The 18,046-nt window shown below is 49.6% G+C and overlaps 6 protein-coding genes across 6 annotated transcripts; 3 read left to right on the forward strand and 3 right to left on the reverse strand.

Moving 5' to 3' along the window:
* Nucleotides 1–3,608: 3,608 nt before the first annotated feature.
* On the reverse strand, nucleotides 3,609–4,955 carry FPRO_11711 (uncharacterized protein; the record flags this gene model as incomplete). The annotated part of the gene is made up of 3 exons (XM_031221217.1): nucleotides 3,609–4,088; nucleotides 4,141–4,305; nucleotides 4,356–4,955. 3 exons carry the CDS (start codon nucleotides 4,953–4,955, stop codon nucleotides 3,609–3,611), a joined length of 1,245 nt encoding a protein of 414 aa, XP_031086798.1.
* A 266-nt stretch (nucleotides 4,956–5,221) lies between these two features.
* On the forward strand, nucleotides 5,222–5,538 carry FPRO_11712 (putative NADH-ubiquinone oxidoreductase complex 1/LYR family protein; the record flags this gene model as incomplete). Its single annotated transcript, XM_031221218.1, has 3 exons — nucleotides 5,222–5,270; nucleotides 5,327–5,470; nucleotides 5,522–5,538. The coding sequence occupies 3 exons, from the start codon at nucleotides 5,222–5,224 to the stop codon at nucleotides 5,536–5,538; spliced, it is 210 nt and encodes a 69-aa protein (XP_031086799.1).
* A 532-nt stretch (nucleotides 5,539–6,070) lies between these two features.
* Nucleotides 6,071–7,930, reverse strand: FPRO_11713 (uncharacterized protein; the record flags this gene model as incomplete). The annotated part of the gene is made up of 1 exon (XM_031221219.1): nucleotides 6,071–7,930. One exon carries the CDS (start codon nucleotides 7,928–7,930, stop codon nucleotides 6,071–6,073), a length of 1,860 nt encoding a protein of 619 aa, XP_031086800.1.
* Nucleotides 7,931–11,330: 3,400 nt separating this feature from the next.
* FPRO_11714 (uncharacterized protein) lies at nucleotides 11,331–13,473 on the forward strand (the record flags this gene model as incomplete). Its single annotated transcript, XM_031221220.1, has 2 exons — nucleotides 11,331–12,222; nucleotides 12,269–13,473. The coding sequence occupies 2 exons, from the start codon at nucleotides 11,331–11,333 to the stop codon at nucleotides 13,471–13,473; spliced, it is 2,097 nt and encodes a 698-aa protein (XP_031086801.1).
* A 1,519-nt stretch (nucleotides 13,474–14,992) lies between these two features.
* On the forward strand, nucleotides 14,993–15,733 carry FPRO_11715 (uncharacterized protein; the record flags this gene model as incomplete). The annotated part of the gene is made up of 1 exon (XM_031221221.1): nucleotides 14,993–15,733. One exon carries the CDS (start codon nucleotides 14,993–14,995, stop codon nucleotides 15,731–15,733), a length of 741 nt encoding a protein of 246 aa, XP_031086802.1.
* A 731-nt stretch (nucleotides 15,734–16,464) lies between these two features.
* FPRO_11716 (uncharacterized protein) lies at nucleotides 16,465–17,814 on the reverse strand (the record flags this gene model as incomplete). The annotated part of the gene is made up of 1 exon (XM_031221222.1): nucleotides 16,465–17,814. One exon carries the CDS (start codon nucleotides 17,812–17,814, stop codon nucleotides 16,465–16,467), a length of 1,350 nt encoding a protein of 449 aa, XP_031086803.1.
* Nucleotides 17,815–18,046: the final 232 nt, after the last annotated feature.

Genomic DNA, 18,046 nt, shown 5'->3' on the forward strand with positions numbered 1-18,046 from the left:
TAGACTGCGCTCAATGGCTAAGTCTTGCCCACAGACGATGACGATCAGCAGCCGAGGATGAATATCAGTGTCTAATGCCACTTTCCAGCACGATGCCTTCAGACTTTAAGAACAAAAGATCATGATAGAGAGAAACGAGATACCAGATTCAGCGCATTCTGTAAATAGCGGCCTCATCGCGCTGAAAGTGGTTTTTCTCAAGTAAAAACAACTGATCCATTGGGGAGTCACATGCTCCACCATGAAACACTCCGTGCCTCCCACTGTGTGAACCCTGTTTTTAGCATAGCAGATGAGACGAGGCGATGGAAAGGACGGGAAATAATTGGCAGGGACCAAAGTCTTTGTCCACATTCGTCACAAGACCATTCTCCAGGTCGATTTGATTGACAACACAATGCCTGGCTATGTTGCTGCGTTGACGTTTCTTTGCAGGGTCTCATCTTGTTTCTGTCACAGTCTCTTAATACTGCGTTATATAGCCTGTTTCTCGTCACGCCTGGTTAGGTCTCATGTGCCCGATTTCTTCACTCACATCTCGATATAACATCAACAATGTAACATTCGCGTGGGCACGCCATCGCTTACACGCTCTGCCAGGCATTGGCCAGGGCACACCCCGGCTCTGCCGATTCTAGGGCTTCTCCGCAATGCAAGAAAACACTTAACAATTCCAGCCTCATCAAGAGGATCCATCATCAGCAATTGCGCAAGACGGTGAAATGCTCGGTAGACTCCGATGCGTAGGCCCATGCCAGAAACAAGATGAACGAATCATGCCCCAGATGTTAAGCTTTGGGATTGTCGCCCCCCCAATCTCACCTCGGCCGGATCAAGGTGTGTCTAGGGAGCGACGGCCGAATGGCTTTCGGGTACAGTGGCCTTGGAAAAAAGAGAATTTACTGCTTCTGACGTCGTGAGCGCCATGGCCTGCCCGTTGTGGGAAAGGCCCTGAGCTGGCTCAAGGGGGACAGAATTTAGGATGACATGGATTGTTCCTAGGGCCATCAACTGCACGGACACGGACAAGGACAAGGAAGCTGAAATATTTGGTCTTGAGTCGTGATGAAACAACCAGTCTTTTTGAGATGAAGTTTTTTTGTTTATTCCTCTCGAGAGTCGACATCACGATTAACCTCACAACGATGAGACAGCACATTCCACCAGCCGCAAATCATGCAACATGACCCAGGAACTTTATCTGGAATCCAGCGCCTAAAACAACAAATTAATTCCCGACTCACCGTGGCTGATCGACTCCCCGGGACGGTACTTGAGTCATTAGACTCAGTCCATTTTTTCACTTTCGGCAGTTTTTCTTGGCCCGTTTTCGCTCTAATTTCACGTCCCGCTTTTTGTCTTTGCAACCATCAACAAAGAGCCTCGTCTGGATGTGGACAATCACCGATGGAGTGCACCAAATTGCAACTTCCAAGCTCATGGTTACATCGTCAAGGCTGCTCAATTTTGCAAGCTATTCCCTGTAACACGCTACAGGCTCAGAGACTTTGATAAGCTCCACACAAGCACACACAAAAATGAAGCTGTCGCATAAAAACAACAGTAAAAAACCCCTCCTTATTCTTTCGTCAGTTGACGACTAGGAGCGCCGATCGTCCCGCATAGGTTTTGTTTTTACGAATAGATCATCGCACAGTGATCGTCCGTCACGACTCAAACGGCCGTGCTCACGCATGCTTATGCGAGTCCGTTACTAAACACCATCCAGCCATAAGCCGTGAATTGCGTGATGAAAGCGTTAGGAGTGCTTCTCTGATGGGATCCTTGTGTTTGTTCGTGGAATACTTTTGCAAGGTGAGGAGAACAAATGAGGGATCATGGCAACTCATTGCTACCTCAACCACACAAACCATCCAAACTCTTCACAACAACAACAGCTCCTGAGGAGTCTCCACGACGCAAGTGATGATCGCTACCCCGCTAGCAAATCGAAGCACCACCTTCAGGTCTTGGCTTTGATCCCTATCGATGAGGGGGATCTGTTTGGGTGCCGCCCCCGTCGGCACTTCTCGCACTTGTTTTCGGCTCGCCCTATCAAATTGCGCCTGCAACCCTGCATATCAGCTTTCTGTGCACTCTGTTTCGTGTGCTAGACCATGGGGTGGTGTCAAATGACGGTGAGCGGATAAAGAACCGGCCTCTACGGATAAGGAATCTTTGTAGGTGGTCTGAGTGCCAGTTTTACTATGAGTCGTCACAGTGGTCTGATGTCAAGTTCAAGACTTCTCTGGCAGTCTGGCTTATATCCTGATGAAGCTGAATACTCAAAAACTAACTCACAAGCTATGATACTCTGGACCCTGTTCTAGGCGGGGGAAGCTTTGGAGCTTCGACTCTTTTTTCATGCGGGATGCCCCGTGCTGCTGCATGACGGGCGCCACTCGAAGCCAGCCCTGTCTGGACGGAAAGAATCGCTGGTGCTGTAATGTTGCAGGGCATGATATGCTGTGATATCTTCCGATATCACACTTTCCGGTTGTGCTTCCGATGCGTTGTTTTTTTCCCGGGGGAATGATTGTCGCGAAAACCACCACAAATGGCCTCGGAGAGCGATAACGAGGGACAGTCCTGCTTGGGGATGGTATGAATTGAGATGACTGCCTAAACAGGCAACCCGATCTGTTTGCACGTCTCGTGTCTATCAGCTACAAGTTCGATACCTGTTGGTGTGGCTTGTGACAACTTGCCTGCTCTGATTTGGGTTACTGGTATCATAAGTTCGCGGTTTGCCAGGCTCAGAAGCTTTCCGATGTTGCCGGGGGTACTCAACCTTTTTACTCGTCTCGTCTGTCATCCATCATGCCAATCAAGACGGGACACACTTATAACATGAGCCATGCAAGCAGCCTCTAGCAACGAAATTGTCTTTCTCATCACACAACTTGCATACAATGAGGCCATCGGTTGATGCCTTGATGCTTGTTGCAGTCCACAACTTGCAAGCGGAGGCAACAAAACTTAGGACCTCTTGTCTAAGTGATGAAAAGACTTAGGTAAACTTAGTATGTCTTATGAGGATTTTAGACCAGTTTATGGTGGTAGCCTGATTCAACTTCAAAAGCTTTCCTGTGCCCTGAGGCTTGCTCGTATGACCGAAGCTATCTCGGTTTTGCTGTTGATGTTCGATTAGGGCGCGGCAGGCTTCACTCGTTGCCATTCTCAACCAACGTGCTTTCAGCCATGCAAAAGTATTGGGCTTGGTCTATCTCACGCCCCTTGAAAATAGGCTACTCTGGCCAAGAATACGACACGGTACTTTTAGAAGGTGAGTTCAGTGATCAGTTACCAGTCCTTCCTCCAAGATGCTGTAGATATTGCGAAATATCGATTCGCCGCAGCAAAGAATATTCCCCGGAAAAGGTGTTCATAATGTGATATTGCTGCAAACCTACCGGAAAATCGCCATGATCTTTATTCATGTCAACACGTGAACCCCCTTAATACTCACCCCTAATACTCATCCCACGTAACTGCCTCTCCCCCTATGTACCGTGCTAAGCTTCTCTATCAACATCTAGATACTTTTCTTCTATCTGAGTTACGGCACTCAACATTTTCTTGTGCCTCTTAGTAAAGATTTTAATCCCTCACTCATCCTTTCTTTCCTTCCCAATATTCCTCTTCCTCTGCGCCCAGAGTTTGAACTCCAGTTTGTATACCTTGAACATTGCTTGTCTATATATCTCGCTGTTTCGGTGTGTATTACTTGGTACAAGCTTGTCATAGAGCTCCCGCAGAGATTCTATGCTGCTGGCATGGGTTGGTGGAGGCTGAAGTGCTTGCTTTATGGAATAAGTATCTCCTTTCCTACCGGCCTTCATCTGTCCCTCGACGGAGGCGGACTTTTGGTCGAAATCGGTGTGTCTATCAACCCCTTGAGGGGGCTCCTTGGCCGTGCCTTTGTCGGATGGGATTTCGAAGGTCGGGCTGAGTTTGAGGTTCGTGACGCCGACCAAGCGTCTTGTGCCAACGGTATGAAACTCGATGCTCATGTAGATTGTGCTGTCCCTCATCCCGGTCGCAACGTAGGCATGCAGTTGTGGTAGATACAACCCATTGATGGTATCCTATAAGGAAAACATCAGCCTGAGATCAGGTGGGCTACGATGAGAGACTTACATTCGCTAGCCCTGGGCCGTCAATGTGGTTCACAATATGCATCTCGATAGAACCAGGCACAGTTTCAAGAGGGACGGGTCCTCCTATCCCATCCGCCTCCCATTTCTCGAGTGCCATATTGGTAAGGCTATACAGTCCATTCGGTGTTATGCTGTGTTTCTTTCTCTACGTGGAATTAGCATTCTATGTTTTACCACTTCAGAATATTTACATACGCCTTTCTGATACGTGGTCTCGATGTGCTTTCTTGGATTCAACTTTATACGATATACGTTCCACTTGTCATACTTCACCTCGAACAATGCGCTCCCCGTAGTCCAATCTCTTTTCGGCAGTCTACACTCTTCACATTCGACGCTCTGAAGGATATTTGACATAATCCTGACTTGCTCCCACTGCGGGCCTTCAAAGATCAGCACGCCGAGATCGTTATACAAGTAAGGAAGAATCGCCATCTCCATATCAGGGTCGACTGATGCCTGAACGCCTGCGCTTGCACTAGGAGGTATAGTTCCACTTGTTCGTGGTTGCAGCGCTGGTTTGAACTTGTTGAGCGTCGGCCATTCTGAGAACGCTGTGGAGGTATTCGGGATTTTTATAATGGTATACTTGGCACTTGGGTCTGCAGGTATCGGACGTGCTGCTTTGGCTGCTGGCAGCATTACACCACTTGGCCAGGGCCTTGTTGTTCGCGTTCCCTTTGGCTTCTGCATCTGCTCCGGCTCTTCTTTTATCATGGTCCTGTAAGGTGCATGGCTCGGCGGTCTGAAGAGTGCTCGGGAGCCTCTCAGAGCATTGCTGGCTCTCACTGACATGACGGTTATCTTCTGAGCCAGATCCGGGATGTGAGCAAGGAGCCTCGACTCGAGGGATCGCGAGGGCGTGGATCGAAATCTTCATATACAGTTGACGATGGCGTAATACAGAAGCTGAATGTGAAATTTCGTGGCTGAAGCTACAGCGAGGCTGAGGTGGGGGACCGACGCCACAGTCTGGGCATGGCCGCGGCAGCATCATACATCATCCGCATCGGTATTCCGCGGCTGTATTAGACCGTGGCTCATACACAAACACAGTTAATATGAGCTTGAATCCGCAATTAAGACGGCAGGTCATCGCCATATATAAAGGTCTGTCCAAGCCTTGGAGCTGTCATACGGGGCATATGCTGACCGTGATATGATAGAGCTTCTGTATATGGGAAGAGAGTATCCCCTCGGCTTTGACTACTTTCGGCCTCGTCTTCACAAGGCCTTCATCTCGAAAGCTGGAGAACGTGATGAGAATAAGATCCGCCAGGGAATTGCCCAAGCTGAGTATGTCAAGAAGGGTATGTTTTTGAATCAAGTGGGTTGATGACATTGGCTAACCCATACGACAGAAATTGAAGCCTTGTAAGTTTTTGTTCGTCGAGATTGCTTCGGTCACATCGTGAGACGACTTGCAAATCATATTCGAGTATGATGGATTGTTTATGTTGTATGGCAGGAGTATCACCGTTTATCGTCAAACATGACACATCGACGCAGGCCATCCCATTACATCACAATGCACCAGTCACAAACACTCCAGTCCATGCCAATAAGTTCATTTATCCCAAAAGCTACATTATCCTGATATCCCAACCATTATCCGTCGAACTGCTTTTTACTAATCATATGGGTATAGGTACTACTTGAAAAGGTATCGCACATTGAGAAAACGATATGACGCCAACGCGTAAAGGAGAAAGGGGGTATGTTGTGCATGTAGAAGATGCTGATAGAGGTTCTTTGGGACGCTGAGGTCCAGGGTGTTTGTAGTTATTGTGTCAGGGAAGCATTCCAGTCTTGCATCTATCATGAGACATAGATGTTGAGCCATTCGTCATAATCCACGTGGGAAGATCATCTTTGCTTTTGCGGTACAATGACCACAGTGACCCCGGAGCTCACTCCTTGCGTAGTCTCTTTCTTGATGACCACACTCCCAACTCCAAACATTCTCCCCAACTTGTCCCGCTCTCGCTCATCAGATCTGCCATCATCTTAGCTACCCACGCATCCCACTCATCCTGGCTCTTGCCGCTCGCTTCTCTGATGATAGGTTCCAGTGCTGACACTTGTTGTGCAACTGTCAAAAGCGCCGTCTTGCGAAGCGCAGATTGTCCCGGTGTCAAGGTCTTCTTTTCGACCTTCTGGTGCGGTGTTGACTTGGCCTTCATCTCCACGTACGACTTGCCATCCTTGGTGACAACACCGCCGACACCTTCGCGCTCCCATCGGACTTCGCTCAAGGGGATAGCTAGACGTTTTGTCTTGATGTCCATAAGCACCTCTGCTTCAGCGTGGAGGAAGGCCCCAATGAGAGAACACGGCACAGGTGAAAGCTGTCGTCCTTCCAGAGTCCTTGACAGCCAGGTATTATACTCAACCAAGAAAGAATTCAGAGGCGCGGAAAGGGGTGTTTTGGAAGTCATGAGATAGGCACCTAGATCAAGGGCAGCCTCGTGTTCTTCTGCTTCTTCTGATCCGGGCATTGCGCTTGGAACATGAGGTCGCAGCATGCGGAAAGTTGGGTCACTGTCCCATATCTCCATCACTCCTCCAGGCTTGAGCATGCGAAGATACTCCTCCACAAAAAGTTGGTAAACATGACTCGGAACCATCAGGCACGTATCTTTGACCATAATCAGATCAAACTCTTCGTCAGCAAAGGGCCATGGGAGATGTCGAAGATCGTGCTGAACAAATCTCCATTTCATGTCCTTGTCTGGCTTGCACAGCTCGGCAGGGGATCCAGGGCTGCCAGGGGCCAGGGGGGCGATGTCAATGCCGGTGAAGTGAATGCCGTTGTGGCCTCGCTCCTTGTAGTATCTGTGGCACATCATACTCCAAAATCCTGTACCACATCCAACCTCCAACACCCGCTGCGGGGGGTTGTTTCGGATGAAAGGTGTGTAGACGGGTGCGCCATATACCTGGATCATCAACAGAGTCCGCAGGCTCTGGCGATGGAGCTCAGCGAGGTCAGTGGGAAGAGGGTACGCCGACGTAGGGTCATTGTAGTAGGTGCGGCCATTTTTAACGACGAAGGGCTTTGTTGCGGGGTCAGAGTTGGAGTGGTCTGTCGAGGTCATGGTTTGTGTCGAGACAGTTGTGTTGCCACTTGTAGAGGAGACCGAGTCTGTTCGAGGAAAGTCGAGGTTTACCTGCTTCGTCGTCCCTGACATGAGTTTGTTGCCTGCATCCAACTGGGAGTACATGGTGACATTTTTCAGATCGACTGAGGCTGTTGTTGGGGTCGCAGCGGAAGATTGACGACGAGGATCGCGCTGTCGAGTCTTGTCGGCGTACACAGGCCGATTGAAGACAACAGGCGAGTGTAACGGCGATGCACCTCCGCTGGTGAGACTCTTGCTAGGTAGATGTTTGTTGGAGGTCGAGGCAGTCGTGGTCGTAGTCGTCACTGGCTTCGAAGATTGTTGGCGCGAGTCAGATGATAACAGTTTTGAGTGCGAGTAATGAGCGTCCTCTGCCAGGGCGGGGCCGTTTTTGGTATTGGGGCTGGTTGTGGAATGCACAAGCGACGAGTCGTGCGAAGAACGACTACCCTGACTCCCACTAGACGTCCTCGTATGGCGAAAAGGACGTCTTGCGCGGCTGGAGTTTGGGGCAATGTCGTGTGAATCCGAATTGGATCGAGGAGGAGTTTCAGGGCGCTGCCGCTCCTTTTCAGCAGCCTTTGCACGGCGACCGAAGGTGGGTAAGGGGTTGGCAGAAGCGTAGTAAAATCCGCTCCATTCAGACATTGTTGGCTATGCCGCTATACTATACTCTTTGGCGTAAGCTTTCCGGTGGATAACTTTGGTGAATGGGGAAGGGTAAGGGGTGCTGAGTGGTCTAACAGGGGTGCCACTAGGTAAAGTAACTGCCCGGGCGTGTTCCAGTTCCACCGCCGCTAGCAAACACACTTGCTGCTCAACTGACGAACTGAACTGAACTGAACCACACACAAAGTCCAACGACCCGTGATGGTAGGCCAAACGGTACCTACAGCAAATCTCCTGGCCCCCGGTCGGTAGCACCTTTGGCCCTTCTAGAACCCTTCTCTGGCCCGCGGAACTGGGTTATCAAGTCCGGGTGGTTACCGGATTGCGTCCCGGACCATGCAGGGGCAGTAGAAGCAACAGCAGCAGAAGGCCCTTGGTTGCTTGGTCCTTTTGTTGACGCTTGACTGATCAGAGGTGTCGCCTAAATCGAAGAGCAGGGTTCGTTCATCGGCCAGCGTTACGCTGAAGATACTATCCGTAATTCGCGCAAACCTGATGGGTGGGAAGCAAATGTGGATGCGGATGTGGATGGATGCGAATATCGAATATCGAGTGCCGAAACCGCTTGCAACTGTGATATCAAACGTTGTTGGTCGTGCGTGGACCCTTCAAAAGCTGCTGGTTGGTTTCGTGATTGTGCCTGACTGACTGCCTAACAAGCAGGAGCCAACGTCATTACCTCTATGCCGTCGATGGCTTTTATGCTCAAATTTGGTGGATAAGGCGTCTGTGCTGGCGCGACCTTGGATCCGCTGGTGCAACCAGCTTTTCTATGATGGCGTTCGCTGGCTGGCAACAAACAGTCCCTACTATGTGATGTGATAGCCGTTTGTCCTTATCAAAAGGTGACGGGTAGCGCCGCAGGGACGCGTAGAGTTCCCAGAGTCGGTATAGTTGATAAACTCTCACCAAACAGCAATTCGGATAGTTGCGTTGAGATCGAGCACAAGTGGATTGATCTGTTTCGAGATCTAGGAAAGAGAGCAAACTGCATGTCCTGTACTGTGCATGTGCAGCACAGCAGTTTCAGGTCAGACAAGCAGTGAAGCAAACAAGTAATAAACAGCAAACTTCGCCTGCAATGGCGGCAGCGGTGACTTTCTATATACGGCCATCCCCATCCTTCATGCTTCACGCTTTCACGCTTGCTCGGGCCAAAAGGCAGCATTTCCCCAGTTCCCAACTGTCTGGGGTGTGGAGCGGCGCGCTTCGGTTGGCCATCCCCCGCACATTAGAGCTTTTGCCTGATGTTTTATTGACGCTTATCGAATTAGCAGCTTCCTTTCCAGCCTGACCTTGGCGGTCCGAGGTTTCTTGTGGTGGGTTAGACAGGGAACAGTGGCTCTCTAACCTGTGATTTCTGCAGGCCGCAGCTCACCTAAACTTTCTCGACTCTCATGCACTTGCTAGGTCCTGCACTGCTGCAGTATCATCCATGTACCATGTCGGGAGGATTCAACTCCCAATTTCAACTTGCATCTGAATCTGACAGCGTAAACATAGTCTCCCATGTTCACGTTTCAGTGAGTGTAAACGTACCAATCGCATGGTTGCTCGCATGAATGATTGTCGAGTTAGCCATGGAGTCAAGTTTGCGATCTTCTCCCGTCTTGGAACGGATAGGCTGTTCAAAGTTCAAACGAGACATTTCTGTGACAGGAGCGCTACCCGAAGAGGAATACTGTACAACGGTCCTATTCTCGGCCGAATGGCATAACATTGAATGCCCATACCGGTTTAAGCAGAAGTGATTGCCTCTTCGATTCAAGTCTTGGTAACGTGATACATGAGCCAGAATTCAGTTGATTGATTTGAGCCCATGATTGTTCCCTTTCCCGATGGTGGTGCTTCCAATGCATTCATCGGCCCATCTTGACTCTCTCCGAGGCTGCGCGCGATCCGTGTTAGTGGACGGAACCATTGAATCGTGGGACGCCAAATAACAGGGCTGTCGGAGCGATGGCGTTTTGCGAGATGAGACCTGATCAATGGCGTCACTTTAAGGGCTGGCTGTGTCCTCCTGGCTACAGCCGCGTTTACTGATGTTCGCAACGAGTTGATTGATGCTGTTCCTGGAACATACAGATAACACATGTTGTCTCCTGTGGTTCGAGCACCAGCTGTCCATAAATGTACATGTGCATATGTATCTCCTGGCCTCATGGGAACATGCACTGCGGCACTTCGAGCCAATTGACAGCCCTACGTTGAGGCTCAAAAACACGCTAGTAATTGCATCGTGATCATAGAGGTTGAACTCAATCTGTGGTAGGTCTCAGTCCCCTGATGAACTCCATATGTGCACATGATGCTGCAAACATACGATTGCTCAAAGAGGATTCTGCCAGAAAAGATGCAAACTTGCGTTGAGCATGAGCAACGCAAGCGTATTTCGCGAACATGCCTTGTCTCACAATGGCACAAGAACACGCAACTATCGTCGACCTGATGCGGCCTGGACCTTGCAAGGCTGAATCGTCGTTCAAGGTGCGTCGCGCAATTATAGAGAGGCTGCACGTGATTGTCGATTCTGACTCTCCTCGCACGAGCCATCAGAATGCGGAGCAGGTGCACGTGATTAGACGCCCGCTTCTGGGCTGCAATTCCGTTCATCGCAGCATCACGGCCAGCATCACAGTCATATCCATGCGCTCCCTCTGCCATCGGCCACTTTTCTTCTGTTCAAGTATCAGTTGATATTTTTCAGTGAATATCTACATTGTTGCGATCGCTCTTTACAGGTACGTTGGCCCCGCAGAAGCTAGCAATGACAGCGCAACGTGTCGCTAAAGCTTGGATCCCCCTCCCATGATGCCCTTCTTTCAAAGCTTTAACTAATCATTACCTTTGCAGTATTTCTTGACTCACATACACTCTGCATTTCTGCTTCTACAAGAAAAACTTTGTCGCTTCGATAAAATCGATCGTGACTCAAAAAATTTAACCTTTCATCGCTATCAAGCCACCACAGATCTCCTGGGACTGTCGCAACGACACCTCTCGATGAGCTATTGACCTGCCGACGAACCGCCGTTCTCCATCCGAGCCAAAAAAGCAACGACAATTGTTCCGGTGACAGCTGTAGGCTGATGCGTAAACGCGAGCTATCTTTGCTTTCTCTCTTTTGGAACCTTGGGTGAAGTTTCGAGCTTCGTCGCCAACCAACATTTCCCCGCTGTTACGCGAACCCTATCAAAGTCAAAAGTCGAGGCTATATACGACGGCCGATGAGCTTCTCCAGCGATTTGCTATATTCACTTCCCTCCATCACGACTGCCGATCAGCGATATCTACCGCCGTGCTGCTCGCCGGCGCAACTTCCTAGACCTCCACCCCTGAGACTATAACCATCATAATCACATCACAAATACCTACCGGAATGTATCCTCAACACTCCGGGCAGGGTCAACATGCTCGGCTCAACGGCGCCGGGCGAGGCATCCCGAACTTGCTATACAACTATCAGCATACCCAACATCAACACCCTTCTCAAACGCAACACCACCAAGGACTTCAACACGACCATGGAATGCCCAACGCTAATGGCCTAGGCCATCACTCAACCTTTACCCCAGGTGTGCTTTCTAACTCGAGTCCCTTCAACCCCAATGCGCTTCAGAATGGTCATTCTGCAGGAAACCGAGGACAGCCACCTCCGAACGAGATGTGGCAGGAGCAATTGCGAATGCACAAAGATGCTGAACGAGCGCATTCTGCTATGACCGATCAACAACAACCGCACTACTATGCTAGGCTCAGAGCGTCGGAAAACAGAGGAATTGGTCCCCCACCATCAGCTAGCCAACGTGCCCACCCGGACGACGAAGACGATGGTGTTGATAGGAGACGACCCTTGGCTATTGAGAAGGAGGCAACACGGCAGGACTGGCACAATCTGGATATGAGTGGGCAGGGGTTGCGAAACTTGGCTCCTGAGCTCTTCAAGTATAAGTTTTTGAACGAGCTCTTTATCGCCTCCAATAAACTGACACGACTACCAAACGCGATTGGAGAACTACGAGCATTGCGCCACCTTGACGCCTCCTTCAATCAGATAATCGAAATCCCCCCCGAGATCGGAATGTGCACTTATCTCAAGAACCTGTTACTTTTCAATAATAACATCCAAACATTACCGAATGAACTTGGATCACTGCACCTTCTGGAGATGCTCGGCATCGAGGGCAACCCATTGGACGCGGACGTGAAACATAAAATCATGGAGGAGGGTACAAAGAGTCTGATACATACGCTGAAGGAAAATACTCCTAGTAAGTCAATGGCACACCTGGCAACGATTTATGCTAACAGTTACAGTGCCTATTCCTCCCACACCCCGAATGTCCATCGTTATACAAGAGGACGTGTCACCCAGTCTGGAGAGGATCAAGGTTTTCTCGTGGAACATTCTTTGCGACAAATATGCGACACCCCAGACTTACGGTTATACGCCCACCCGCGCCCTCGACTGGGAGTATCGCAAAGGATGTATCCTGGAAGAACTCCGAATCAGGGATGCGGATTTCCTTGCTCTTCAGGAGGTATCAACAGATGCTTTCAAGGAGGATCTTAGCCCGGAACTTGCTCAGATGGACTACAAAGGAGTTCACTGGCCCAAGTCACGGGCCAAGACCATGTCGGAGAAGGATGCGCAGTCTGTTGACGGTTGTGCAGTCTTTTACAAGCAGAGCAAGTTCATTCTTCTTGACAAGCAGCTTATCGAATTCGCAACGATTGCCATCAACCGACCCGACATGAAAAATCAGCACGATGTGTTCAACCGTGTGATGCCTAAGGACAATATTGCTGTTATTTGCTTCTTTGAGTCTCGTCTCACCGGAGCTCGAATTATCCTGGTCAACGCCCATCTCACGTGGGACTCTGCCTTGGCCGATGTCAAGGTTATCCAAACTGGTATCCTCATGGAACATGTTACGAAGCTTGCGGAGAAGTACGCGAGGTGGCCAGCTGTCAAGGATAAGAAGATGATTGTGCTACCGATGGGCGACGACGAGGTACCTGTGCCCCAAGCTGAGCCAGGCCCGAGCCAAGAGTATCGCACTAATACCGAAATTCCTCTGCTGGTCTGCGGTGATTTCAACTCCACAGAAGACTCTTCAGTGTATGAGTTGATGTCTATGGGACGTGTACCACCCGACCACTTAGAACTGAGCAGCTTCCAGTACGGTAGCTTCACGCGAGACGGTATTGAACACCCTTTCAGCCTTAAAGACGCCTACCACCACCTCAAAAACACCGCCGATGCAATGCCATTTACCAACTATACGCCTGGATTTGCCGATGTGATTGATTACATCTGGTACTCTACGAATACTCTGGAGGTAGTAGACCTTCTTGGACCCCCCGACCCCGAATACCTGAAGCGAATTCCCGCCTTCCCTTACTGGCACTTCCCTGCAGATCACATCCAGATCATGTCTGAGTTTGTGATCAAGGGCCGGAAGGATAAGAAGCACCTCCCCGATCGTGAACCGGACTTCGGCCCCGGGTCACGCGGTTGATATCCGCAGACGGGAGGGCTGGGACCTGAACCCCAAATCCTCGCATGAGGAAAATACGTCGATACGTATATCTGGATGTAGTTATTTTGGTTTTGCGTCATGGAGTTTTGAGGAATCTTGCAACGGCTCTTGGGGGCAGGGGGACGGTCGGTGGGGGGATGTTAGCGGTATGTACACAGGCAGCGGAGAAAGGGGAAGCATATTAGGTGGAATTGTAGGAATTGATTCACAATGTTCTTGTTTTTGTTCCCTCTGTGATGTGTCCTGTTACGTGAGGCATGGGCGGTTTCTTGCTTTGGCTTCTGTTATCTCCCAGGAGTATCATGAAGCTATTGGCCACCCTTCTTATATTTCTGCCTACCTGCATCATTTGTTTGTCTTGCACGGCATGGCTAAGTCATATGATGTCAGTCAGAACCAACGAGTGAGCTTGTATCTTGTGCAACCTACAAGCCACCCTTATCGAAAGCGGATGGCCGCAGACCGCATCACCATTACGCCCATTCAATGCAACACAGATAAGAGCATGCCACTTGACTACGGAGGCTTTACATGGCGTTTGAACCCAAGGTCCACCCAACCTAGATGATGTAATATTTCATTCACGTGGTTCTTTGTTCTCCATGTCATATATTTGTCACGAAATCTTCCATAAACTTAAACCTGTTCACTTAACTTCTCGGCCACTTTGATGTGTTCCAACGAACACAGATCTACTAAATACTAATATTGGTCCCAAACAACACCATTTTCTTTTTGGGGTCATCGTCAGTCAGCATGGGACCTACCTCTCACACCCAACTTTGGACCTTTACAATGCTGAGGTAGCCCGTGGCTGATGGCCTCAAAGTATTGGATGCATCGCAGCTATGCAGGCAAACCTCATCTTTGCTCTATATACGCACCCAACTGAGGCAATTTTCACTCGCTCCTTTTCAGGCGCTGCTTCAGTGACAAGAACGTTGAGAAGATGGGAAGAATCCTGATGGATAGTGTCTCTTGTCGGAGATGATTGACCTGATTTCGGGAACACATATACATATATATTGAACCGACAACTCTATTCAACAACCAACCTCAAAAGAGCACAGCTGAGCTCATTGATCAGTATAGCGTGTCCTTGGGCAAGAACACCAACGGAACTTAGGCAGAGGTCCTCAGAGGGCTCATGAGCCGTGGGAAGATGCACTTCAGTGTACAGGACATGCCTTCACGTTCACGAGACTGACAACCTCGACGAAATCTGTTTGCAGTTCACAATGTCTCGACTTGAACACTTGCAACGTATCCTCAGATCACTGGGATATATATACCCGCAGAGCACGCAGTCGACCATCAGCCAACTTCATCACCAACTTCAGTCCACTTGACGGTTCCCTGATTACTTTCAAACCGGGGTCTCTGTTGTTTTGTACTTGCGCTGGTAATCTTGGCCTATTTCCTCAACCTTCATTACATACACAGAATCAACGACCAGATCAGCGACCACCGCTTTCGAGTCATCTTCCCAGTAAACAAGATGTCTCAGTCCTTTGGATTCTCCTGGACAACTCCCCACAGCTTCATCAAGAGCTTTCGGGAGGAAAGCACACGCTCCAAATACATCAATGACTTGGTGGAGCGAATCAGTTCCGAGACAGGGAGTGGAACTACAGTTCTCCTGCAGGAGACCCTCAGAAATTATATACATCCTTGCAACATGGACCTGGCCCTCACCACAATCAACGTCATGCGGTTCCCTTTCAACACAACATCGCCTCTTGGGAACGACTACAGAAACCTCCGATATAGACGCACCATCACATTGACTGAGTCGTGGAACATCGCTGGGTATCTCACCGAAGTCTTGAGCAACGGGAAGAGACTCCACAAGTTTCTTGAATTAGCGGATCAAGTCAACCAACTTGCCTTCATCTTCGTCTCAGTCAACCACCCGGAATACTACTGGTTTAAAATGTTCTATCTGTACTCTACGGCCAGCACAAGAGATGTGATTCTATTTCTTGTTAATATGATCCGCCGTCGAATGCTGCAAGCTATCATTCGGAACCCGCCTGGTAAGCAACCTACAGATCTTGATGGTAACCCTATTGAACCAAATTTGTTTGCTAGAGCCCAGCAAGCATTTTGGCTCCACGAGTTAAAGCTTCTAGCGCGAACTCTCGAAGAGGGATGGAGTGCCAACCAAATCCAGATTCCAGGAGATGAAAACCCCGCGGATATTGTTGAAACCTTACAGGGCCCCATGATATCGACGTAAGGAGATTCCTAGAGTTGGTAGAATTGCAGCGGTTCGAGGGAACTTTTTTCGACCACGGGATTGAGGATCGAAAGAAACTAAGGGATTTGAACGAAGGCCTCCTCGGATTCTCAACGCTTGATTATCTTGGGATTCAGGGATCAGCCTTATACCTTCCTCGTAGCGACGATAGATACTCCATGCAGCTACTTTTCCAGCTTGCGGCCGTGGAAGAGCAATTGGAGCTTTTCTGGGAAAGGTACGACTTTCAATCTCCGTTTTGGTATGATGGCTGGTTCGAGAAGTATCCTGTCTCTGGCTCGATTGAGCACTTCTCACTTGGCACCGATTATTCCCGCCTCGAAAGGGAGCAAGATCACCAACAGGAGTGAGTGGCTTTTAGAGGCAGAGGAAGGATAACACAAACAGCCACAAGAAGAATCACGATGGAATATTGACAATTGTCAATAGGAGGAAGAAGTTGAAAAGAGTATCCATAAATGCTTCGACTACTGATGTATTATGTTCCGTTGAGTGTTAGATTTGTGATAGTTCGTCATGATGTAGACTAGAAAGAGCGTTTCAAAGATACAAAAATCCTGAATGATCACGTCCCAGAAAAGATAATGTGACGCTTATTAACAATGTAGAGAGGTATCTGTCGTTTCTATATATTTCCTGATCTTTCTATACAGGCCCAAAACAATGAGGAGACGAGTCTATCCACCAACGCCATCACACCAACCCAGCCTCTAGTGAAGCAGAATGTCATACCCATCCTTTGTAATTCTCACTTCTTCCTGCCCAAGGCCGTACTTGCGCCGTATCAGCTCAAATATGATCAGTCCCGCACTCGTGCTAGGAACCTGCCGTATCGCATTCCACCAAAATCCTCGATAAAGCCATTTCGTTAAGGTCAGCCCTTCGGCCGCTGCCTCTCCTCGACATACGGCTAGCGATTCTTGGTATGCATGGTAGTAGGCTCGTAGCATCCTCCATCGTCGACGTGGCTTTTCGGGGTTTGCGACTCGGGAAGCACGAAGTCTGGCGGCTTTTTCGTCGAGGTCTTCAAGGTGATCCCAGTGTTTGACTTGGAAGTGTGTCAAAGGATGCAGTAAGACCTGCTGTGTAAACGAAGCGCTGATACCACCAAGAAGAAGGAACATGGGCTCAAGGGCATAATGAGGTCGAATGAGCCTCATGCCTTCTTCTTGTTGGTGTTCATGCGTAGGACGCTTCATGGCAAGCACATCAACGATGTCCTCAGCCAGACCACCGTAGTACCACGTAACGAAGCGATAGTAGCCTTGAGCCTTGACGTACTCGAACGTACTAAAGAATATAGCGCTTCCCAGACTGTCTTTCGCGAGCGACAGACCCCATCCTGCAAAGATACCCCTGAGTCCAATGTCGCGAAGCTTCTCTGCGCTAAAAGCCCACATGCTCCGGGGTTTCCCACTGCCATCGTTTGGCATCAGATCCCGATGGTCGTACCGTGCTTGGATGGCGTCTAAGGGTGCAGCCACAACACTCTGGAGTGCGCCTGCAAGCAATCCAGCAGTGAAGGTATGCATCGGATGAGGTGGTGGATACACTCTCTTCCGCGCTTGTCCGCTCTCTTCATGGAGTCGTCCTAAAATTTGGAGATAACTCGTGTACAGCACCGCTCCAACACCAACATTCGCAATGAGCGGCGGTAAAATCTGATTCGGTATAATTCCCCATCCCTGGTGTCTAATAGCAGACGTCAAAACTCCAGGTGTCGTGCTTCTCAGCAACAACCAACTCTGTCGCATAAACACATTGAGTCGAGAAGCAGAAGGATCATTCGCAGCAGCTTTCATCATAAGCTCCGTCTGCGCCTGGTGAATAGTCCTCGCATAAGCCAGATAATCCACACGCGTTCTAAAGAAAGCCTTGGCAGGAGCACGAAAGTAAAAAGCGATGAGTTGAGTGCTCAAGGCACGAACACCAGCTGCTGAAGCGGCAGTTGCGGCATTGCTTCTAGGATCACGGTCTGGAAGCACAACGTTGACGTCGGGAGGTAACGCCGGGAGGATTCCGGTTCCATAGTCCGGGACGTCATTTCGACGATTGTTCATGGCGTTGAGGGAGTCATGTTGAGAGAAAGATGAGATTGGGGAGGGAGCCTGTGAGGGAAAGCAGGTTGACGTCGGCTTTGGGACTCGATGAGCTGGTGACTAAGCGATGTGGACCAATCGGGTGCTGCAGGTGATGATGATCTTGGCCAGCAGGTCCCGAGATCTGAGGCATCCTCATGAACAGCGCAGGTGACCTGAGATTGCAGGGCTTATCACAGGCTGACTACGATTG

Source organism: Fusarium proliferatum, assembly GCF_900067095.1.
Source record: "Fusarium proliferatum ET1 genome assembly, contig: FPRO_scaffold010, whole genome shotgun sequence".
In the NCBI taxonomy this organism is placed as follows: domain Eukaryota; kingdom Fungi; phylum Ascomycota; class Sordariomycetes; order Hypocreales; family Nectriaceae; genus Fusarium; species Fusarium proliferatum.